A 25,395-nucleotide genomic window follows, 5' to 3' on the forward strand; every position below is an offset into this window, starting at 1 on the left:
AAGGCATTGAATCAATCCTGACTGGACATCAGGTCAAGCTCAGTGACTCGGTGGGACAAACACTTGTTGACTTGGTAGAACGCCCCTAATGTAAGGTGTTGGTGAAAGTGAGCGCTGAGTTAAACAGTAGCCGAACATAAAAGTAATTAATCACCGCCCTCCCCTACCTCGTCCTCCTGGGAACTCGTCTTGACAAGCATCACAATTGAACAGCCCAATAGTTCCTTCATCACACACTTTGTCAGTCTCTCTCTCCTTGTTGCCACGTAATTCTACACTTACGTAAGCTGTGTCAGAGATCACTGCATAAGACCTCCAAACGTCATATGAGCTCCCACTTGACTTGTCCGCCTCACTACTTCCTGAAGCTGCTCTACGAGCATCGTCGGAAATGTAGTTTTCAGCCTCACTGTACAAGCCGCGGGGTTCAAAGCATGAGAAAAAAATGGCTTATAGACAGGAAATAACGGTAGTCATTGAGCATGAACTGATGAAGCCTGCTGGGATGGGAGGTGAAAAGTCTGTTCTAACCTGAACAGTCCAGTTGCAGTTGACACACATGTACAAAGTGTGCACAGATGACCATGAGCTTGCACAAGTTCAATTCCGAATGAGAAAATTGTCAATAGTAAATATATTTGCAAATAAATTGTTATTTTGATGTAAAACAACCTTTTTTGTGTTGTGTTTCATATAGTTGTATAGTATAGTTGTATAGTATAGTTGTAGATATTTGAGAATATTTGTGTCAAAGTGAAACTCATGGTATCATGTCCCAAAACGCTGGTTTTCTCGCTTTTCTAGTCAGGAACTGATATTTTCCTGAATAATACAATATCCTGTGTGCCATGAGAGATCAATCCAAATCATCTCAAATGGCCAGTACTGGACGGCACCCCCCTCATTACACTATCAGGTGCAGCAACAACACTGTAACAACTGGAGCCAAGTTTGAAGCACTTGTACAAAAGACTCCTTGTTATACCCTGTTCTGTTTTGGTTTAATTGGGCTGACATGTGTGCGGGCGTGACTCGGAAGTACTACGCTGGTCAGGTACCTGAACGCGCCGCGGTAGCCGCTAGCTTCGGGAGTTGATGTCACTCGAACTGTTTAGCCCCGGGTGTTGATGTGCCCACACGGACGTTGTGGTGGATGCTATATATAGCTGCGTGCGTCTATAAACGAGAGTAACGTTTATTATCACTCATTTAATGTTAGACGCCGCCAATCTAGTTCCCTCTTTTTTGTGTTGTGTTTCATATAGTTGTATAGTATAGTTGTAGATATTTGAAAATATTTGTGTCAAAGTGAAACTCATGGTATCATGTCCCAAAACGCTGGTTTTCTCGCTTTTCTTGTCAGGAAGTGATATTTTCCTGAATAATACAATATCCTGTGTGCCATGAGAGATCAGTCCAAATCATCTCAAATGGCCAGTACTGGACGGTTTGTCTTTTGAAAAATGGTTGGGATTAAATAACTGACATGCAAAGAGGCTCTGGGAGACCTGGGAGCTGCTGGGCTTGTCGCCAACATTTTTGGACAAGACATATTTAACCTCCGTCGTCTGTAGGAACAAAGGTCTTGGTCCGTGTGTTCCAGTGGGGGACACAAGCCCGGACGTACTTCTACGGAGTGTGTTCTTGCATGTGTGTGTCATTAAACAACGGAGGACGTCCATCCATCACTCTTGGCATGAAGATGACTGGACAGGAGGTGTAATGGCTTCCTGGCGCCCAGTTGCATCTCTGTGACTATAACCATGTATGATCAAATACTAATTTGTCGTGACTGTTTCCTGTGGCCTCTTGAATATCTTTAATTGGCTGTTGAGTGATGGCCAGTCGGCAGCTGAGATGCCTCGGAGCTGTCTCGCCAATACCAATGCGTCTGCACTTTAAACTGGCCGTCCCCGTGGGTCAATTCAGAAGTCATAACTCCATAGGAACTGACGGCTCAGGGTCTCATTTGATAATTACCTTGTGTGCAATAATTCACTGCTTAAATGCTGGTATCGTATTCCGCAGCTGGATGAGTCACTGCCAATAGAAATAAAAATTAAAAAGTTCAATTTCTAAATGAGATCTCTGTCGTTTGGAAAATGCCACTTTGTTGTAATGACTGCTGGCAAAGAGAAGCGCATGTGAGTCGCTCACAGGAGAGCGCTCCTGATGTACTACATCATCATCGGCCTCCAAGTCAAAGAAAAACTGATGTACGACAGCTTTTAATTGAGGAGACACCGTTATCCCTTCCGCATGCTATAAAAACCACTTCAACGTGAAAAGCGTTCAGGGTCCGATGATCTGCTTCAGGAAGCGGGAGCGGCGCAGGTGTTGCCATAGCATGAAAAAAAATATCATAAAAGATTTTTGTACGGCATTTCAAGGAAAGGCATGAGAGATGCAGCGCCTTCAGGTGCAAGAAATGGAGAGGCAGGAGCTTGTTGTGACTGTGCCTTTATCAGCTGATATATATGCATGAGGATTTCCTCATCATCCTCACTGATGATTCTCCGTCCCTCTATTTGACTGGCAGCTCACATCAGTGCCAGCAAAACCGCATCATTTCAGGACGGCTGCCCATTGCAGTGAATGGATGGCAGAAAGTAGAGGGAGAAATTAATTTGTTTTCTAGCGGCTGTTGACGGCGATAGTGCCCATGTCCATTTGCCAACACTGGAAAGCTGAAAATTAGAATTGCGCCTCAATAGCAAAGACAGGATGCTGCTTCTGCGGTGGAAACTCATTTTCAACAGTAAAACGTGTCATTTTTTTAATATACTGTATATAATTAGGGCAGCAGAAAATGGACAGAAATTCCTCCTGATTCACTGCTTGGTACCAACAATGTCAGGGTACATTTATGGCTTAGTTTAGCATTAGGACCTATTGTGGCGGAATTTAAACAAGGCCCCATGTTTGCTTTATGGGCCGTGTTAATTCTGGCTGTTACACACAAACAGTTGCATTTGACATTTGACTGATTTTAAGTTTAAAGTCAATTGTTTTGCAGGGTTCATGGAAGTATTTTGGCATGTGCAACGTTTTTGTTTGCCTCTTGGCCTTAACATTGTACAGTTATCTTTTGTCCTGTTTTTTGTGGTGTGGCGGCGATTGAGAGTTTGTGTTATACGTTTTATAAAAAATTGAGTAAAAAATAGGAGTATTTATGTATGTTGTGAGCACACTTTTCACTTGAAAATGACAAAGTCCCAAAGCGCTACCGCCTACTATAAACAAGTATAGTAGGAATAGGAGTATTTATGTATGTTGTACATGTATACCAGAGATGGGTGGGTTACAAGTCTTTTATAAAACATAACACAAAATCTTGATCGCCGCCACACCACAAAAAAACAGGAAAAAAGATAACTGTACAATGTGAAGGCAAAAAAAAAAACCTTGCACATGCCAAAATATTTCAATGATAACAACAGCGATGATTGGACACCACATGATGGTTAATACAAGATATGGTTAATATCAGGAACCATTGAAATTGTTAGGTTTGTGTGTCCTTTCACCCCCCAGTACCCAGGATTCAATCATCAACCCAGAAATATATATAATATAAATAGAATAGAAGTTGTGACATAAATAGGAAGTGAATAACGTCCCATGGCATTGGTTGACATTACGTGAGGATGAGGTCTAAGCCAACCCGGATACCCAAGGCATCAACAAGCGATCCATATCAGTAGACTAAAAAAAGTGATATTTGCATCAACAATTCATGAGATTCATCAAGTGATGAATAGAGATGAAGTAAGGGAGAAATATTTCTTATCCACTTGAGAGAGCTTGGCGCGGTGGGTAAAAATAAGCCCTTAATGTATATTTTATAAAAAGGAATACCAATATGAATGAATGGGCTCTTGAAGACTCCAGGGTGGCTAACATCCTTTAAATGCCAGATGAGATGGTGGATCACAGAAATCCACCTGTTATACATGAACAAATGCTGGTATTAAGTAATGCAACGTCAATTGGCTCTCATCAGAAAGAAAGTCGGACGATTTTCCAAGCAGTACATTTCACTGTGCAACACTTTGGAATGGTTCACTTGGATCTGACTAGACTTTCAAGTGTGGGTAAATGCCGTAGATCAGGGGTGAGCACACTTTTCACTTAAAAATGTCCCAAAGCGCTACCTCCTGCTATAAACAAGTATAGTAAGAATAGGAGTATTTATGTATGTTGTACATGTATACACACAAGGACAAGCTTTTTTAGCATGCGGGTTACAAGTCTTTTATAAAACATATAACACAAAATCTAACCAATTGAGACTCTACTAAATATATGGGATGTTCCGATCGGGATTTTATGCTGCCGATCCCAATAATCCATGAGTGAAATCGGATGATAATGACACCAATACTGAGTTTTTTTTCTTATGAAATTTGTTTACAAAATAAAAATGGCCAAGAGTTACTAATTTTGCTAACATTTATTTTCATAGCTTATTTCAAGCCAAACAAAGATAACATGCTTGTTTTACCAGACCATGAACAACATGCTGCTATCCACAACTATTAACTGAAAACCTGAATGAAATGAGGTTTATTCACTTCTGCTGGGTCCCTCCAGCCGCATCCGCTGCCTTCTGAAGCGCAGATGCAGCCGGAGAGGTGATCAAATAACAGTGTGCACAACGGCCGTCACACTCGTCACACATCATCCAGAATCTGAAGCAGCCCCGCACACAAGTCCCTCCTGCACTAAAAGCGCTACATCGACGGTGCGAGTACAGCGGGTCTGGACTGATGCTTTAGTCGCTGCCTGACGGATGATCACATCGCGAGCCACAAACTCACCGCACCCTGCTAAGTGCTCGCCCCCCAAATGGCGCACCAATCTAAAGCTTTTCAAAGCGCCACCCCGGTGAGACATTTTTGTGGCATGTTTTGCATGGTGTAAAATATACTCTCACAAAGACAGGAAGTCCCGCAATCGCAGACATGGCTCTGTTCTGGATGCTGAGTTTATTTTGGTCCAATGCTACCTGGTCTACAATCGTAGCTGCATTGATCGAGGGCTGCAACTAACAATTATTTTCTCAGTCAATTCATCTGAAGCTTATTGTTTTGATTAATCAAGTAATTGGTTAGGCCCTAAACAGCAAAAGTCAATATGAAGCAAACACGAGCAACGAGTGGTTGGGCCCACACATATATTAGAAATTGATCATTCATTTTCAAAGTCAGAGCTGATGTGTTTGATTATCTTGTTTTGCCTAAAATATAATAGGTTTGCTTAAAAAAAATTGAAAACGGCAAGATGACACCACTGATCAATTGGAGAATGAGGGAGTCTAATCAGCAAGGGAGTAAGGGCTCAAAGGAGTGAGGAGCTAAAATACCCCCAAAATAATCCATCAGAAATCATCTTGCGACGAGCCCCGTCAGTTTGACAAGAAGGCTGTGCTGAACGCAGCCCACCAGTGGCTGTCTTTCAGCTCCACACATCCTGCTGCTCTGCGATAGGATAAGAGCGGAACGGACTGTGCTAATTGGCTTGCCTCCCTGTCGGATTTCTTCAGCACTGCACACACAGAAGCAGGGGGCTGGTGGCGAGGGGGAGTTTTGCATGTGTTGCATGGATTTGTAAATAGTGTATCAGTACTGGCTTTCATGTCCCTGATTTTGGTGGAGGGGGCGGAGTCTCAGCTGAATGTGAGCAGATAGCGGCGGCTGAACACTGATCCTGGGGGCAGGGGGATGTGTCGGCGCCCATCAGGGTTTGGCGTGGCTGCCGAGTGCTGGTACACCCAGGGATCATTGAGTGGAAAAAACAAAGATGCACACGGCAACAGTGTGTCAAATGCCACCTGAAAGTGTGGATGTTAGTCACCAAGCTACATCCTTCTAATCCTGACCTGCTGACTGTGCCATGTCGGATCTAAATAATCCTTGCACACAAACACTACAAAAATGAGCACACGCTTAATCTTCGCAAACTTCCGAAGCCTACAGCTGAGTTATTACGATAATATTTTTGGCGAGCATCATATTAAAATAAAATATGAATACGTATGTTTGACATTAGGGCTTTTTCTGCAGACAAGGAAAAGGTGTTGGGGGGCGGGGGGGGGGGGGGGGGGGGCGCATAAGCTGTACTGTTTCTGAAGTCTGTCAGTGACGCACGAGACACACTTCCAGGTGAAGATTTCATTGCTGCCTGAATATACGAGACGGGCAAGGTCTGGGATGTGCTGCCATTTATCTGGGCTTATTGAGCAGTCAAAGAGACAAGACAGCAATGGGCCTTTGAGAGCCAGGTCATATAAAGACAAAAAAAGACGAGCGGCCGCATCAAAGCAAAATAGCATAAGCAAGACAATTTATGGTTTCTTCATGGACATGATTTAGAACTCTTTTACGAGTCCAGTGGAAGTCCAGTTTGTGCACATGTACATTGTTTGAGTTTAATAATAAAATTGCTCCTAATTTAAGTGCACGGCCTTAATCACCGTTACCATTAATCATCATCAACATGAATAATGGCAGCACTGGGTCCATAACACACCTCATACGTAGAGGCAGTGGCATCATTAGGCCTATTTTAGGAGGTCTTCAGCCCCCCTAAAATGTTCTTAATCCCCTAAATAATTTGATATATTTTTATTATTTATTATTTATTTATTATTATTTTTATTATTATTGTATTATTATTTATTATAAAATCTCTAACACATGTTATATAATAGGACAAGAATAGGAGTTAAAATAAATGTTCACATTGCCTGTCATTAATTTATAATCATAAATCTGTCCATTTCCCTTTATTTCATGGTGTAAGGTAGAAAGCCCCTTCACTGCGCCATTACCCAGTCCATTCCACTTGGCCATGTAGAGTACGCCCACATCACTGAGAATCCCATCCATGTTTTCCATGGCATTTGTACCACAGAAATAGAATAGTTATATCCCATTTTTTGTTTTTTATTTGTTTTTTGGATTTCCTAATGTCTACTACATTCATTCATACCCTGTGTATCTCCAGGGGGGCTAAGCCCCCCCTGTCCTCATAACCTAGTGACACCCCTACGTAGAGGTGATCCGTGTTGACAGTTTAGTGACATGCTCACGGTACTTAGTAAGTAGGGGTGTGCATTGAAAGTGAAAGACATGAAGTGTTTACGGCGTCTTGTGTATCTCGTGTATTGTCCTGTCTGATGAGTCAGGTGTCTTGTAACATCCCCTTACCTTATTTATTTCTATTATTAACGGCATTTCAACGTGATGAGATGTGCTGCATGTTGAATTGTTATATGCAACAACATATGTTTTGCAAGTAGCAAATGTTTCCAAATGAAAAATCTCATTTGTCGGCGTTACCTTTACCCCCGCTGTTTGCTGCCTGCGGTGGCCCAAACCAGTCCAGTTCTACAAATACTGGCACATGAAAAACAAACATTTATGACTGCTCAAAGGGCAGGGACTACTTCCAGTGGTTTTTGTACAGCCTGCTGTTGCACACACTTTCACCACAGAGGTAAATCGAGGTCATATGTTTATGAGTTGCCCTTTTCCTAATGTTGCCACCGGACTAAAATAACATTTGAGAGCTGCAATTAGATTGAACCGCACAATGCTCCGGCTAATTAAGTCATATTTCAAGTTCAATAACACTCAAGTTGGCCAGAGAAAGGCCAGTAAGAGAAAGAGAGAGGGAGGAAAAGAATAGGGGATGGCTTTTGTACAGTAAGTGTAAATTCTCACGTCGTGTAAAAAACATGCATTAGCAAAAAAATACACAGGGGGAAAAAAAAGCAAGCCTATTTTATGTGAATGCAAACTTGAGGTCTGAATTCAAGCCTGGTCTCATGTGCAATTCTACCTTTAGAGTGTGTGTCCTTCACTCTGCCCTTCTCCTCCCGTGTGAACATCTCTTCCATTACTGCCCTTGACACTGTAGCCGATTGAATTCTTATCTGCCATCTGTGGGCTCACGTTCAGCACGCTCTATCTCTCGCCAAAGCCTAATTGAATCTGCAGCGTTGGAAGTGCGGCGATACACTGGCCACACCGTGTCCCTGGCAAAAGATAAGGGCTGCTCATTGGAGGATCGGACCCACCACAATCGAGATGGGGACATGTTGATAAAGGGGTGACAAGCAGTTTGGGTAGGTAATGTGTCTATGGACTTCACTCAGATTGTGAGATACTGGATTTCCCTCCATTACTGGGAAGGTTGAGTTCATATTCAATATCCCATAATCCTCTACTTACTGGGAGTGTAGGACAGAGACAATTTCGCTGGATTCCTTTTCTAGTTGATCAAAAATACTCAATATTCATAGGTGTACCCAGCCTCTCGCCCAAAGTCAGCTGAGACAGGCTCCAGTATACGCCCGCGACCCAAGCGGCATAGAAAATTGGCGGATAAAACCAAATGTAGCCAACTTTAGCATGAAAAAATCTCATCAGAGTTCAGATAGTAGCTGCATACCGGTGCTGTCTTCCCAATATGTCCCTTCACTGACTTATGGTGAGGGGGATGTTTCAAACCCGCCTACCTTAACAGGCCAAAACCTTTCTTTTTGGTCTTCTTATCCACATCATCTGCAGTCTCCTCACGCTTCTTCTTTCCTTTACTCTTTTTCTCCTGCTTCCTCCCGTTGACTTTCTTCCTCTTCGCCCCATCCTCTACATCCAGGTCCTGACGTGAGGAGCCGCTGGCCGGCGTTTCATGACCAGAGCTCTGCTCGGATGGATAATCGTCTTTGGAGGGACAGGACGACACAGCAAGACAACATGTCAGTAGTATAGCAGCATTTGTTCTTTTCCATGAATCTGCTCAGATGTTGAATGTAGCATGCATGTACTCGACCATCTGCTGCACAGTGCAACATGCACGATATGTGTTCAAAGGCACTCACACATGCTACAGGAAGGTTTAAGGATGGCTCCTGCTAAATTGCTGAATGGCTAAAATCATGTGGCATTTCATTAGATCTAAGCACCGTCCCTTGGTGGGCCTCCGGCTACTCTGGTGCCAGCGCAGTTTAAAGGCTGAGTAGAATGAGTAGAGTCCTTTCTTAAGGTGTAAGGTCCAGTAACACTCCCATACAAGTGCAGTCAGAAGGCAATCATTCTGGGTTTTAAGCCTCACCATCTTCAGAAGGTCCTTCATAGGACTTGTCAATGGCAATGCGGAAACTCTGGTTGCACCCACGTCCCCGGACCATTGTTGGGCGTGGCCGATGAAATGGCACCTGGGCCTTGATGTGGTTTTGCTTGGCCTCTGACATGGCTGATTGGAGACTTTCAAGGGAGCTGGACTTCCAGAGACCCAGGGTCGGGCCCAGTGTTCCTCCAGTGGTACCTTCTGGAGCGAGACAGCAAAAAAAAAGAAAAAGCACATATGGAAGGGAGATATAAAAAAAAAAAAAAACATTTCGACACAATATTCTGTGTGACTTCTCCGGTACCGAGAGGGACGGCTTTTGTAAAATTGATTGAATGAGTTATGAACAGTTCAACAGAGTGGTGGACATGACAGGAGGGTTAAAATAAACCTCCCACAAAATTAGTGATTCAGTGAGTCCCTCGTTTAGCTGCTGTTGTGCAATCTGTATGACCTCAAAGCAATTCCTCAAAAAGCAAGTCACGTTTATTTGCATTGCATCAGCTTCGACTTTTCCCACACCTTTCCCCCCCTAAAGTTTTCCTACCACCAGAGTTGACGTGGATGAATGGAGGCCAAGAAGCTGTGTAGGACAATGAAAAAGTCATAAGCGAGTCTAAGCAGTTATAAAGAGACGCAAGTGGTGTTTTTTTCAGCAACTTAAAATATCCTATATATGAATGACTTTCTGGAATGATGGCACCGAGTACTTAACATTTTCTTGTTGCTCCAGGAGCTTCAAAGTGTTCAGAATTGGGCGAGGAAAACGCAAAGCGAAACTGAAGAGACAACACACTCAAAGGAGGTGGAGGGTGGGTGGATGGGGGGGTAAGCACAGTTGCCTTTTTAAGTCCTAAATTGACTTTCTGGGAGGAAGTAGGATTTGTGGGGAATAAGGGGTTATAAATAGAGAGGGGGGAGCGCTCGAGAATAAAACGCTCAATTTGAGAGGCAGGATTTGTGTCACAAATGTAATTATGGCTGTCCGGCTTCCAGCCTGATAGAATTAAGCTCCTTGAGAGCACACTGCATACACACAAAAACTGTGTGGGTGCGTGAGTATAGTTTGAAGATTTTGGTGGAACCCCTCCCACCCCAACATTTAAACGCAATTTAAGCACAGTTCACTTTTTCGAAGGGGTCTGAGAGTCTGGCTGTGCTCACTCCATGCGTGGCAGGTGGTTAAGGCTGGAGGTAAATGAATAATGAGGGTTTAATGGGATGGATGGGTTCCAGAGAGGTGGCTATCATCGCCAGCTTGATCCAATGGAGGGTGAAATCAGCGTTTATCACATATCGCTGCCCACTGTGCCGGCAGATGCTCTCGTGGATCTGTTTGCATCATGTCCACCTGATTGCCACTGACTCAAGCTGGTGCACAAATTTGACAGGCAGCCTAAAAAGCAACCAGGCCGAGATGATGGGCAGTGCAGCCTTCACGGCTGTAACAAGTTTAAGCCCTTTAGCAGATCTTATTGCACTATTACTTAAGGCTCAGTTAACATTATCATAATCTGAAGAGTAGAAGTAAGCACACATTTCAGAAATATCTAAATAGTGCTCTTTGCTGACAATGCATCCTGCAGGCGGCGCACAAACACATTCATACTGTCACTGTCACACGACTCGCAGTCCCATGTAACTAATTCAAAGCCACACTTACACTTATGCATTTTGTCCATGCAGTGGTATGCAATTCTGCTTGCCAATGAGTAAACTGGTGGTAAACAGGTGTGAAGTACGTGTAAACTGTGTGGGGCTCCGTGCCAGTGTGCTACTACTTGTGAAGGCAACGTGAATGCACTGCAGGCGGTGCGCATCAAAGCGTGTCTCATTCACATGATTGGGATTGTGACAGTGCATAAACTGGTCTTCATGTTTTTCAGGCGTGACATAAATAAGTGACACGCATTGTCATGGCAAACTGCAGGACAACGCACAGGCAAAATGTGTGTAATACCTTCTAAACAGTCAATCCAACAGTAATTGTGTCAGGAGTCCGGTACAATGTTGTTGATGGAACAGTCAGTATCAAGAGTAGCTACCTCCATGACAAAAAAACGATAAACAGTGCGACGTGTTGGGAGAGTCTCCCGCAAACTACCCAGAATGCTTTGCGGTGGGACGATATGGGTGTACTTTTGACAAGTCGTGTGTAGAAGCTTATATGAATAAGTGTGTAGGTTATATTTCTGTTGACTTGTGTTCTTTTTGTTTATGCTGTGTAACAATATCTTTGGTTATTTCATGTGTGACTCAAACTCACCACAATAGCACTGAAATTCATATGGGGGCTGTACGTGGATGTAGTTTATCCACCCCTGTTATACAGTTATAACATACCCAACAGTGCCTCTGAACACCCAACACCTGCACCAGCAGATCTGTATAATTGTAGAAAGGTTGCCACGGTTACAAGAAAGTGCCCACTCCATCTGAACTGCTGGTGAAAGTGTATGTATGTATGTGTGAGTTTTAGACAGTGGGATGATGATTGGTTGCCAGGGAGACACAAGAGTGCTCCGCCATAGTTCTTCAAATAGGATTTGGTGAGAAAACACATCAAATGAATTTATGGACATCCACATAAGACGTACAATAATGCAAAAAAAAAATGCTTGGCTTTCTATACAAATATCTGAAGATCGGCCAATAAAACAGTGTCAAGGAGACTAGCTCCTAACACATTTTTAATATCAAAATATATGACAAAGACCTTCATAGGAGCCTGTGTTCACGCTGGTCAAAACAAAAATTAAAATAACCAAGTCACATGAATCTTAATAGATTAACTTAACTTAAAGAATCTTGAACAAGACAAATAGATATATAGACGCGAAAGTACTCCTCTGTGATTATGATCTTAAAAGTGTGTACCGTATTTTCTGGGCTATAAGTCGCACTTTTTTTCATAGGTTGGCTGTTCCTGCGACTTATACTCCAGAGCGACTTATAAATGAAAAAAAATGTGTGTGTTACATAAACACTGGACAACTTTTCTGTTCACGTTTATTTTTGTGTTAGCATATCTTACACCTATTCAGCCTGTTCTTAAAAGTAGTTCGTAAAATAAATTACTTGCAAAAAAAATGCGACTTAGACTCTAGTGCGACTTATGTATGTTTTTATCAACATAATTATGCATTTTTGGCCTTATGCAACTTATACTCTGGAGTGACTAAAAGTCCAGAAAATACGGCAATTACAAGACGAGATTAGCATGCCTAATGGAGACAGTATTGTGCATATCCTGTTCATTCACCCTGCACAAAGCTTAGTACCCCTACCTCCCGTCTTGTCACTAAATGCCAATTCAAGATGAGGCCAAACCAAGGCACTCCAATGAAAGAGTAATCATTGGTCCATCCTTCACTGCCCACACTTGAAACCTGCATCAGAGTCTGGAGTGGCTGCTGTGGCTGTAATTGAGTTTTGCTGTTAAAATATACAGTATTAGGCTATGGGGACATATGCACCGCATGTATGCAGCCTCTGACGAGATGGATGGCTTTAATAACTGCAGGGGACTTAAAAAGCCATTTCATAATTACCGAATCCTCTGCTGGATTACCATAGCAGGATGGTAGGAGTGGTAGGGTATGGATCGGAGTTGAAGAGGGAGTATGGTTGTACTAAAAGGGGACATGTAATGTGGTGGGACTAGGACTGTGACGTGAATTGGAAGACATGCGTCATGGCATCGGTGCTGATGTAAAGGTAAGGTAAGGTAAGGTAAAAGTGCCACATTTCAGTGCTGAATAACCTTATTTTCTGGACACAGAAGGCCTGTCGCAACTGTTAACTGGTTTGTCAGACTCTGGCTTGTTATGGGAGTACAGCCTATTCAGCCTCCCAGGTATGCTCTTTACGCTACTGTGTAGCTGAATGAGCATGTGATGTGTTATGTTAACATACCAGACAGCCTGTATTATGTAATATTATTATTATTATTAGGTATTATGTAATATGTAATGAATATCTCTGTGGTCTCCAAATGTATAAATAAATGCCACTTATAGTACAGTGTGATGTTTTTTTCTCTCTTCATGATGGTTTTGGAGGCCTATATAAAGGCCAGCATTGTTAGTCCAGTGAACGGCATCATGCTACGTCAACAACGTCTCCAGGTACTGGGTACAGTGGAGGCCAGTTTGAGCATGACATCGCCATGCATATGGCCTGTTCCCAACTCACAATCAGAAACTTGCCTGAACGCCACAACGCGACAGGCTTTGTTGACGATAGACCGCGTCCAGGAAAGAGACTCCCGACCAGGATCGCTACGTTCAGTTGAAACGGTTTCGCCATTACAGCAAGCTTTTAAAGCAAGGGGTGAAAACACAGCTCAGCAGCGCTAAAGAGTCATACTTCTGACACACATAAACATCCAGTGCATATAACACAGAGATACATTCTCATTGCTGGATTAGCTCCCAGGCAAGTCACATGAGGAACTACACTGGGCCAGAGCCAGCATGGTGGAGGAAATTCCACAAGCCTCAAGCTCATAGTAACATCATGCAAGAATAAATACAGCAGAGTAAGAGATAGAAGAGGGAAAAGGGAACAAAAAGAGCGAAAAAGGAAGGAAAAACCCAAGACCTTGATTGAAGACCGAGACTCATAAGACCAAGGAATCAAGAGTAGAGAACGAGGGAGTGAGAGGAAAGAGAGAAGAGTGAAGCACTCTCGCCAGAGAGGAAAAGAAGGTTTTAGCCAGATTAAAGAAGCCAGGCAGGCCTCTTAAGACCATCCATCTAATGAAATATGTCAAAGCCCATAAAGAAACACTGAGGCCATTTAAGAGCCGGGGCGGGCTGAGGGGGTGTAGCACAGGAAGCCAGCCCAATATGCCGTGTCAGCAAAAATGAAAAACACGCAAAAGCACTGTCAATACGCATTAGCAAAGACGTCGGCGGGAGACGAGAGAAAAACAACATCAGTGGAATGCCGTGGAGCAGAAATAGATCTCCTTATTTATCCTGGGTTGCAGGGTTACAGGTGGTGATCAGAAATTCCAGGAAAACCTTTGCGGCGGAGCAGGTGGGAGGAGTGGGATGAGGAGGAGGAGAAGTGAGAGGAGGAGGTGAAGAACTGCTGAATGAGAGGCATTTCAGGCTACAGTTACAGGCTTCGGGGCAGTTGTGTTTCGCCAGCAGCTGGCTTTGTTTGCTGCATATGGGTTTAGAGAAGAATCAGGCCTGACATAATCCAGTTAAGACAACCATCATACTTGTTTCAAACTGGCTTCAAACTGAATAGGAGTTGATCACATATCAGCACCCATTTGGAAAGACGGACGATGGAAAGATGGAAGACAGACCACAAATCATCCCAAATTCAAAAGGTCTGAAGGCTAGCTTTGCATAGCGATTTGCAGTTCGCCTATGGTCCTCTGGCGGTTTTTCTTCTGTTTTCACCATTACAAGGTGTTTTTTTTACCATTACCATTACCACCCTGAACTCAAACATACAACGTGCCCGGTCATTAGCGTAATGCAAATGTCCAATATTTCCATCACTGCCTCTGTTACTACCTCAAACATATGTATTTATATAACAACCCAATACAATACACTCATATGTGACTTTACTCATCTACTCATACACCAGTCATTATTTGCACTATGACCCATTTATCATTGCAATAAAATTAATATATCTGCAATATGTCTGCTCCTGCATATGCTCCTGTGCAATACTATGTGTATATTTTGGATATCTTGTATATATTTTGTTAAATTGTCTTTTTTACTCTCCTTTTATATACTTTTTTTTTTTAACTTGACTACTGCACTGAAAGGGGAAGCTCTCCAATCTTGTACATCTTGTATAATGACAATAAAGGCCATTCCATTCCATTCCAGATGGGCAGCTCATCCTTCACAACGCTGCACTTCACATCCATGACATGTTATCACATATTTCAGGCATTTCTCACATGTATTTGGACGTTACGTTTTTCTAGCTACCATTCATGGCCAAAAAATTGGAATTTGCAGGCGTATGACACTGTATGATGTCAATATTTAGACGCAGGCAGATGGAATTGTTAAACGGCAGTATGGCACAGAGCCTTTGGTTAATTACTTACCATACGTTGCAAAGGCACATTACTAACAGACACATAGTCAGAGGTGTATTGGAAAATATTCCATCAATTTGTGTGCCACTTTGCGGGCACTAGGTGTCAACTTAAAAGGCAACACAATTCAATTATATACATATATATTGTCATATATAAACAGCACCCGACTGTTACAGGACCAGTAGAACTCTAAACAAGGGTAATGAAGAAACCTGAAATGCAGTAACTCACCACTGTGATGTCCAACCAGTGATCTCACATTACTCTCGTCGGCCACTAGAAGACATATAGAAAAGAGACACTATAAAAACAATGTTTCTGTCATATACACTGTATATTCTAGTCCATAACTACAAAACTAAATAAACACACCACTGCATTGAGTGAAAAACATCTGTTGGTGCTGGCAAAAGAAATTGAAAACAAAGCAAAAAGTAAATAAAATAAAAGGGACAAATAGTGATATTGTGAATATGAGAGAACACGGATGGAGACAGACACTGGGAAAAATAATTTTAAAAAAGTAGAAAGGGTGACCGCACAGCAAAGCAGTCAAACACCTCATTTAGCTCAACATGATTGCAGGTGGCCACCACGGACAGAACCACGGGAGACAATAATAGGTTTTCATTGGGCTGCTCTTTCGCTTAAATAATCATTTTCATTTTTTATGAGGTCAATTTTCCCACAAGGCCGACGAGTGAGAAACAAGACAGGCTGTGATGATACTGGGATTCGGGCGTGGGGGGGCCATCGCTAGGCGATTAAGGTGTGCAAATGGAGAAAAATATAAAAAATGATATATAATCATGCACAATGAAGTGAATCCATTATTCTCTCACTCCTCTGTTACACACTAGTGGTGGTAACCTAGTAGGTTACCTATAGTAGGTTGGCTGTGAATTTGCATCTACGGCCCCTCCGACCACCCAGGAACACCCAGTCGCATTCATACAGCAGTGTGGGCAGCTGGGGGCAGGGTGGGTGAAGTGTCTTGCCCACTGACAAGACAGTGACAGTGGGTGGAAGGAGCGAGGATCGAACCGCCAACATTCCTATTTCTGGACAACTTGCTCTACATCCTGTGCCACTGTCACCCCTAATTATAATAATACATGAAATTCTGAATTATAATAATTATATACATTCCTAATAACTGCACATATACAGTAGCAGGCTCTAAAAACAGTGTTAGGAGGATGCACACACCATGCCTGATGACTGGTGGAATACCTGAGTATGTACTTAAACTCCAGTCAAGAGAGTATTTGCTAAAAGGTATTCAAGGTCAACAGAAGGTGCTCACCTCTTTTGGTCAAGTGGCGTTTAATAAAAGCCGCCTTGCACTGCGGCATTGATAAAGCTCAGATACATGAGATAGCAGAGCCTGACGGAAGGTATGCGCTCCGCTCATGTGAGCGGCGGTGCCTGCTTCAGAAAAAACACAATAGAGAGGAATAGAAGTGGAAAGATAACATGGAAGAAATATAAACAGATTGAGACAAAGGAAGGCCAACGATTGAGTCAGAAGAAAGAGGTCAGTGGAGGGAGCCCATCGGTGGGGCAGAACAGAGAGGGAGGGAGGGAGAGACCACCCTTGACCATAATGAAAGCCAATCAGATCGGATGGCAGAGGCGTTCGCTGCAGGAAGAAAGCCAATCCACTGAACCTAATGAACCAGGATTGGAAATCAGAGGCTGAGGAGATGGAGAGACAAGAGACGCGGGCGGATTTGTTGGCTTTCGCATTGAGCGAGGGCTGTGAGTGGGAAATGATGAAAGCAATGCTGAGGCAAAAAGGAACCAAAATTAAAGAAAAATAATTACAAGGTCTGGTGGAAACAAGAATGTTGAAGAAAAGTGTCAAAAATGACTGGCGGGGACAAGCGCAGAGGTGGGCATCATTACAGGTTAATACAAGGAAATAAGCCTTTCCCAATCCACACACACACACACACACACACATAACAAGGATTGGAAACCTTGTGCCTTCAATTCATGTGCGTGCACAAACACACCGTGTGTTCATCAAGTTGGCTGGAAAGCCTTTGGGTTTAACAGTTCAGGGGGGGTCAGATCCCCCAAGCTAGGAGGTGATAGGAGGGCTCTATACATCCCAACAAAGACGTGATAAGAAGGATGTTATTGCTGGTGTGTGAGCTCACCCAGGTCCATGCTTTTGGACGCTCTGTTGCGAGGCATGTCGTCCTTGCGGTTGGCCACCCGGCCATCCATGGGACCCTTACTGCAAAAAAGACAGGTAAGAGTTTACACTACTTTGTCTTGAATGACAGCAGACAGACATAAAAATGACTGCCAATATCACCTGTATGGCGAGGGATGGAGTGCTGGCTCTCTAGTCGTTTCCTGCACTGCGCCTGAGGATGGCAGTGGGGGGAAGGCTTCCTTGGAGTACTCCTGGTTATTGCCATAGTGACCGTGGTTGCCATTGGTGGTCGCAGCGGGATGCAGAGCTGGGCATAAACACAGACATCATTCAGTCCTTTTCCTTTTGGGTTTTTAGCTTGTGCACATTTTCCACACCATTTCAGGCACATTTTCCAGTTATTCTTGTAAGAATGACAATGCTTTGAGCTCGGCACATGGAGGTAATAAAGGCTACATAAAAACTGAAAGGGAGTGCACACTTTGATCTATTGGTAATAATCAGTGGGTACAAGACACTGCAAGAAGAGGCACTTAGAAAAAAAATACAGTATGTGGAGGGTCAGCAAGCTCACGCATTTGGAAACGATCTCATATCAAACTACTCTACAAAGTAGAAACATTTCCATGCAAATATCTCACTCAAACTTCTCTCTTCTTGGAACATTTCCATAAATAAAACCCTCACAGTAAAAAAAAAAAAAGGGCATCAAAACACACCACAAAATGTTCATACAGCGGCCATCACAATCAGATGGAGAACTGACAACCTCCCAGTATTCCAGTGAGGGGGGTAGGGGGGGTTGTAGGAGGATGGGCAACAAAGAACGAGTAAAAATCACTTTGTGAGTCTCACTCAGAGAATGAGATTTTTTTTGTTGTTTTTCTGCACGGCACATATGCGGCACAAAACGATTTATGCAAATTAGGCAATTACATCAACATAATGATTCCAAGGTCAGATCTTTTCCACATGAAAAGCAAATGCAGTATTCAGGGAAAAAAAACACTGGTAATGACTTTCTCTTCTGCCGGTATAAACACACAGGGGTGAGGCTGAGATGTAAACGTCGCATTTAAACAAAGCATGAAAGAGATGCATTATCTTCCTAAAGCGGGAAGCACACTGCAGTTATCTCAAAGCAGGAAGGTTGCAGGTTCAAATTTTTGTTGCAATTAGTTCATATCTGTGTAGCGTTGACATGCTCAACTTGTGTAAGGTCTTTTCAGGTACTCCAGATTCCTTCCACAGTACGGAAACATGTACGTATGTTAGCTTCATTATCGGGGCACTATACAGTACTAACCTTTCAGACTTTCAGTAATCCCTCATTTATTGTGGTGAAGTGGTTCGATCAGTGAATTTATTATTTAGGAATCAAATACTTTTGCAATAAGGACATAGAAAATCTGTTGTGAGACCTTCTAAAGATGCTTTTTAACATTATTAGAGCCCTCTGGATGTGACATAACAGCCCTATGGTCACCTTTACATGCGTATCAGCTAATATAATGAACATTATTAAAGTAAACAAGCCATAAAAAAATATGTGTAGCTCACTACCGCTACATACCGTGTGCACTGTTACAGATAACAGGAGTCCACAAATACTCAAAACACAGTGTTGTGACAGTTCAAAGACACCAAGCGTACACTTACCACCACCGGAGCCACCAGACACAAACTTGTCAGTGAGACTGGTGCCATTGAGCTCTGAGGGTCTGGAGGTCCCCCGGGGGGACGCACGGCGGCCCCGAGGCTCCTGTGGAACACAAAAATAAAAAGAAGATGCGGAAAGATGACAAACACTAATATTAAAGGTTCATATGCAAAAATATGTGCTGCATGCAAACCAAATGTGATTTATGAAAAATGTATGATGTTGACTCAAACATCACAAGATTGTGGTCCCTTATCTTATTACCCAGTAGGTTTAGACTCGTGTTGTTTATTCCTTTTGTTGGCGGCATCTGAACCAATGACTGAGGATACGAAGAATGGGTTGCGTTCACAACTTAAAGCGTTATTTACTGTGAAGCTTTAATATCCCAGTTTTCCGGTCAGCAGTGATTTCATGAACCAGATGAAGAATAATCCTCTGAGAAGATTAATTGAATGTGAATGTCATGAATTTATCAGTTAATCAGTTCCAGACCGGGCCGAGATAAGTGTGTTCCCCGAGGGAGGTGAGTGGAGGGCAGACAGGAAGTGATGTCGGAAGTTGAGAGTTGACGGTAGCCCATGCTGTTGTGAGATAATTGAAACCTGCGATAAAAGCCTGTTGTTCCTTCGATAAAGTCTGGTGCTTGTGTGTCTTACCAAACATTATAGTGGCATTATTGACACACGGTGTTATGCACAAACAACTTTGCTGAATACAAGAAAGTGAACACATGTACTGCAACCGAGAGAGGGTATGATTAAATAAGCTTTGCTTCTTCCTACTCCTTTTTGGACATGTGGAAGTGATGAGGGATTGATTTTGTGATAGTCCCGCACAAAAAGCAGGCAGATTTTCACAGAAATTCCCATCAATAGAGCAATGGGAACAATCTGACTAGGATTTTAGAAACACTTCTCAACACTATGCTAGGAACAAGAACATTCACTCCTTTGCATTAAGATGAAAGTTGACCATTCTAGCTGGTAGCCCCTTATAAAGGTTCGAGATAGGAAGATGGGAAGCTGAACACCAACATAATAAAAATATCATCTGCTTGGTGGAGCTAATAAACATGTACCTGTTCTTGATTCACAACCTCACAAGTGAATATTATTATCTCTGCAAAGTCCTAACTCGTGCACAATAGAAAGCAATCAAGATCCCTTTTCCGACAGAAGGATGAGAAGAATGCTATGGAATAGCCTCACATTATTACAAAAGAACCGGGTGAAGATTGAGGACTGGCAGAGGATTAAAGAAGCATCTCCTGGAAAACTAGATGCACAGCTGTCACAAACCGTAAAGAAATGTGATAATCATAACATGCCTTATACTAATGAAAGGTTTTCCTATCACAAGAGTCCCAGGGGCATCATTACTGCCTACTGTACCTGCTGTCAATCACTTTTCTACATTGGTGGGATCTTCTGACAATACCAGTGACACACGAATCATTGCTCAGTCGCTCCCTGAAACCTGACAGCTCGCCTGAGGCTTCGAAGCAGACGGCCGTCTTTATATCTTAATCCCGCCACAATACGTAAACAGGAGGGGATCCATCTATTAGGTTGGCTGAAACCTACAGCCGCCTATATGCACAATAGGCTTCTGAAGGGCTTAGCCTTGCCTCAGAACTTCGCTATCACTCACGTGTACAATAAGAGATGCTCTTTGCAGTTTCCCTTTTTACGTTTACACATAGCATAATCCATCCAATTTCTCATGTAAGACATTCCCATGACAAGCATTGTGACTCAAAACTCAAACTCTGAAAAATGTGTGAATGACAAGTCTTTATGAAAAACGGGAAGCAAACAGATACAAATTGTGTTTAGATACAAATTATGATTGTTTGAAGTACCTATTGTGACAACATGTATTTAATGTACACTATATACCAGTGGTGTGCAGCCAGGGCCAGCAAAGCCTACTCTGCTGGCCTAAGCACTGACCCCCAGTTACAAATTACATTCTAGTATTTATTCCATAAAATTGGCTGCATGTCTTCCATAGTGTTTTTTTTTTTTGATGTCCAATCACATTTCAGCTTCTATGTCTTGCCATGTCAATATAATCTGCCCAGGGCCTTCAGAAGCAAGAGTGCTTGCCCGTGTCAGATACATGTTATTAATAATGGCACTATTTCAGATTTCAGATTCACCGCACCTAAAATATTTTTTTTCATTTTTTGGTCCTCTGATTGGTTGATCAGAGCCAAACGGTTTCCCAAGCCATGTGACGCAGCATGGCTGAAATTGACATCTGTGGCGAGTAGATGGCAAAGTCATGTTGTTGAAATAAATACTGAACTGCTCCAGATGATGCTGTAGTGTAGTGGTGTGGAGCCGTCTGAACCCGTTCCGTTTCCGCTCGTTCCATTTGGCTGAGTGCCAACTGTACAGGCACCGGTGGAAGGTACTGACGCCAGGCGTGACAGTGATGATGTATTGGAAGATAAAGATAAATTGGAACCGGGATTTTAATCCCAGTCAGCCTGAATGGCAACCTATGGTGGCAATATCTATCATTATGCTTATTACTAAAACAATAGCAGTGTAACAAGCTCTAGTTACATTAAAATATTAATCACATGCCTGCACCCGGGACACATGTGATTTAAGACGTTTGCATAAAAAGGGAGAAATATCTTTGGGAGTAAATCCACTGGTGTAATATTCAGCATAACCCGTGAGAGGGGGGCTGCACGGCGGATGAGTGGTTAGTGCACAGACCTCACAGCTAGGACACCAGGGTTCAATTCCACCCTTGGCCATCTATCTCTGTGTGGAGTTTGCATGTTCTCCCTGTGCATGTGTGGGTTTTCTCCGGGTACTCCAGTTTCCTCCCACATTCCAAAAACATGCTAGGTTAATTGGCGACTCCAAATTGTCCATAGGTATGAATGTGAGTGTGAATGGTTATTTGTCTATATGTGCCGTGTGATTGGCTGGCGACCAGTCCAGGGTGTACCCCGCCTCTCGCCCAAAGACAGCTGGGATAGGATAGGCTCCAGCACCCCCCGTGACCCTCATGAAGATAAAGAAAAGGTAGAAAAATGAATGAACACGTGAGAGTGGTAAAAACAATCAACCGCCAGCAAAGTTTCTTGAGCTGATCTTGAACACATCTGCAAGGTGTTTGCAGCAACATTGTACGTCTGTCTCCCTCAGTTGTGTGAACCGTTGACTGCACGGTTGTGAGTACAAAGGACAAAAGTATGTGTGCAAAAGAAGAACAATGCAAAGAGAAAAAAGTGGTAGTGAAAAAAAGTGGTACAGAGGCCCACGTGTCGTGTAATAAGCAAAGAGGAGAGCAGATGAGGAAGCTAACCACTGGAAAACAAAAGGGAAGCATTAGCAGCATGCAGGAGGCTTTAGATGAGCTTTATTAAAAGAGGAATGTCGAGCAAGACAAGAAGGTAAAGTACATTGTGTTGCAGTAAAAAAGAAACAAAAAAACAAGACAGAAAGTGTGACTTTACTCAGAGACAAGAACAAAAAAAGAGGAGTTTGTTTTAAAAAAAAACAACAAGTGCACAATGTAAGTTTGGTGCATTGAAACAACTTGACAGGAAGGGAGTTGCACACACACACATACACACACAGGTCAGAGTCCACCAGAGAGCTGCAGGTGATGGTGTCGAGTGAGTGCTTGGTTGTGTGAGTAATAATGTGCGTCTATGTATCTCTGTGTGCTCATCTGACTGCTGTGAGGGGGCGGGTCGCCGTACATCTGCCCCGCCATCGCCCTGATGTTTTCCGTGTACGCGCAGTCATGAGCGTGGATGCCATCCAGCATGCGACTGTGAGGAAGCCTGCGACCGTGCATGTCAAGGGGGATGTCACACTGCATGTGTGCATATTGTGTTGGGTTTTTTGCATGTCCATGTGTGCATCTGGACTCTGTGTTCCTCTTTAAATCTGCGAGTCTATTTAAGCCAAACTCGTAGGCGGTCCTGTAGCTGGGGGGGCCCTCAATGTACTGCACATTGGTGCGTGCAAGGCCAAATGTGTAACAACTGTTTCTCTCCATGTGGTTTAACCCAAACGTGTATCTGGTGTGGGTCTCCCCGGAATTCTGAGCGTAACGCTGGCGGTGGTTGTGAGGAAGTGGCTCGGATGCTCGCCTCCACAGTGTGGGTAGGAGGGAGGAGGAGCGCTGAGGCAGAGGCGGCTGGCTGGCGTTGGACTCTCGTACCTGATAGTGGGGGCCCGCGTGAGGAGTGAGTTGGCTAACAGCGGCTATGGTGTTAGAAATGGACTGCCCCTACAGGAAAAAGAAGGCAACACATGCAGCAATAGAAAGCGTAGCTGGTGAACACCTGATAAGAATTTGATGGATGCATGGATTTAATTATTGTTATTTTATAACCTAGTGTGTTTGGGCTGGCTACATTAATCGGCTCAGGGAACGCCACACACATTTCATTCAAGTGCAATGAGAATTTCTGGTGCTATGTGTGGACGCAAACAGCCAGTTGGGTTTGAAAACTGTTTGACAAAGTAGTGTATCATAATTGATTTTATCTGCCGATTATAGCCACAGGACAGGGGAGTCCAAAGCAATAGCAACTATTTCTGTTTCTTCTCCTAATTATGACTTCATTGCCATATTATTTTGACTTTACAGAACATGTTTTTCCACAATCTAATTAAAAAAAAAGTTGTATCCATTGTTTTGTTTGTTTCTCATAATATAACAATAATAACAACAATGGAAATGTTCTATGATGGCAATAAAGTCATAATATTAAAAGAAGAAAATTTCGGAATATTATTTTATTGACTTACCACAGTCCCGTCTGGAACCCTTAACGACAATAAACATGGTATTACTGCATTCTAAAATACCACCCTATTGATCGGGCCCTAATATTACCTCCACTGCAGAGGCCCTCAGTATCACCAGCTGGATGGTGCCCCTGGCGTTGCCCTCTGAGGACATGGACCGTCTCAGTGTCTCCATGGCGGCGTGGTTGGATCGTCCCAGCAGTGCTTCGCCATTTACCGCAATTAGCTGGTCATTTACTCTCAACCGGCCATCCTGTGGAAAGACGTTGGTGCCAATGTTAACATAACCACGCACATTAAACAACGCACAAGGAAGTGAAAAAAAAAAGTGCCGGACACTTGGAGATGGAGGCAAGATAATTGTGGAGTTCCCAATCTTGTGAGCGCCGAAGCGCCTTGATAAATATATAGCACGGCTAATGGAATAGCCTCCGTGGGCACTAGATCATGTCTAAGTGTTTTAAAAAGCAGCCTCCGTTAAGAGGCCGTGCTTAGTGGTGCTGGGGAGAAAGCGAGGGAAGAGAAATGGAGCAAGAAGATGAGTGAGGGATAGAAAGTGTGACTGATAAGGAACACAGCGAGCAAAGGGCAAAAGGAATAAAAGGACAATAAAGATGAGGACAAACCATTAAGACGATGGCGTTATAAATGACCCATTATGGTCATGATGAACTTTGACCCCACTTCATTAACAAGGTCACGTCTGGGCCGATGTCACATGCAGACTGGGACGTCGCCACACACTCATTCACATACATATCATGTTCCAATGTATTTTTTGCTCTCTGTATGTTATTTTAATGAGTTCTCTTTATGCTGGTCTATGAAAGGATGTGGATCAGCATCCATCAATCAAATGTGTTTCATGAAAATAGGTTAAATCTCGCCATGACTCTTTCATCTCACCCCTGTTCTGCCAGCAGAATGACGGTGTGCTCAACGTGTCTCGGTGGACGCTGGCGTCCCCTCCTCTGCCCCCGCCCTGCCGCCGCAAAGTCTCATCAGGAGCCTGTGCTGCTTTTCATTAGCATGCATCAATACTAAGGAGGAGACACGTACAGACACGCACACCCTGGTGTATTGGGCCTCTGCTGAGTGTCTCCACTTTTTCATTTTCTTTCTCGGCTCTTTTTCAGACTCTTTCCAGTCTTTCTGTTGTGTGACGGCGTATATTTCCCCTTCCCTCGCCACTCTCTGTCTCCCTTTCTTGGTGTCTTTCTTCCTCTTATGTGGTATCTCGTTCCAGAAACCTGCTTCTCAGCCAGTCACATATCTTATTGGCTCATTCAGAGTGCAGCTGTCAGAAAAACTGCTTCTGAAGCTGCTTTTAGGGAATTGCTGTCTAGCTGCCCTGATCCCAGACCAGCCGTTTATCTACAATACCACATTCCCGTCTTTGGTTCTGTGCTGTTCCTTGCACAGAGCATGGGGGGGGGGGGGGGGGGGGGGGGGGGGCAACACAATTGAGGCCAAGTGGCAGAATCTCCCAAGTGCTGAAATGTTGTGGTACTTTCTTGTGTGATACACACAAGAAGTGAGTGCTGGGTGATCA

The 25,395-nt window shown here is 43.3% G+C and overlaps 1 protein-coding gene across 4 annotated transcripts in view; it reads right to left on the reverse strand.

The window, feature by feature from the left end:
• Positions 1–25,395, reverse strand: part of pard3ba (par-3 family cell polarity regulator beta a) — a 99,955-nt gene that overhangs the window by 34,348 nt on the left and 40,212 nt on the right. For 2 of the 4 annotated variants that reach the window (XM_058050741.1, XM_058050745.1), the window contains 8 exons: positions 23,932–24,096; positions 23,251–23,319; positions 19,050–19,152; positions 17,550–17,697; positions 17,389–17,468; positions 15,455–15,499; positions 9,121–9,336; positions 8,525–8,729 (listed from right to left, as the gene is read on the reverse strand). In XM_058050741.1, the coding sequence (XP_057906724.1) occupies positions 8,525–8,729; positions 9,121–9,336; positions 15,455–15,499; positions 17,389–17,468; positions 17,550–17,697; positions 19,050–19,152; positions 23,251–23,319; positions 23,932–24,096 (1,031 nt within the window). The remainder of the gene's footprint in view (positions 1–8,524; positions 8,730–9,120; positions 9,337–15,454; positions 15,500–17,388; positions 17,469–17,549; positions 17,698–19,049; positions 19,153–23,250; positions 23,320–23,931; positions 24,097–25,395) is intronic. The other 2 variants (XM_058050742.1, XM_058050744.1) reach the window with 2 other exon arrangements.

This window comes from Doryrhamphus excisus, chromosome 16, assembly GCF_030265055.1.
Source record: "Doryrhamphus excisus isolate RoL2022-K1 chromosome 16, RoL_Dexc_1.0, whole genome shotgun sequence".
Taxonomy (NCBI): domain Eukaryota; kingdom Metazoa; phylum Chordata; class Actinopteri; order Syngnathiformes; family Syngnathidae; genus Doryrhamphus; species Doryrhamphus excisus.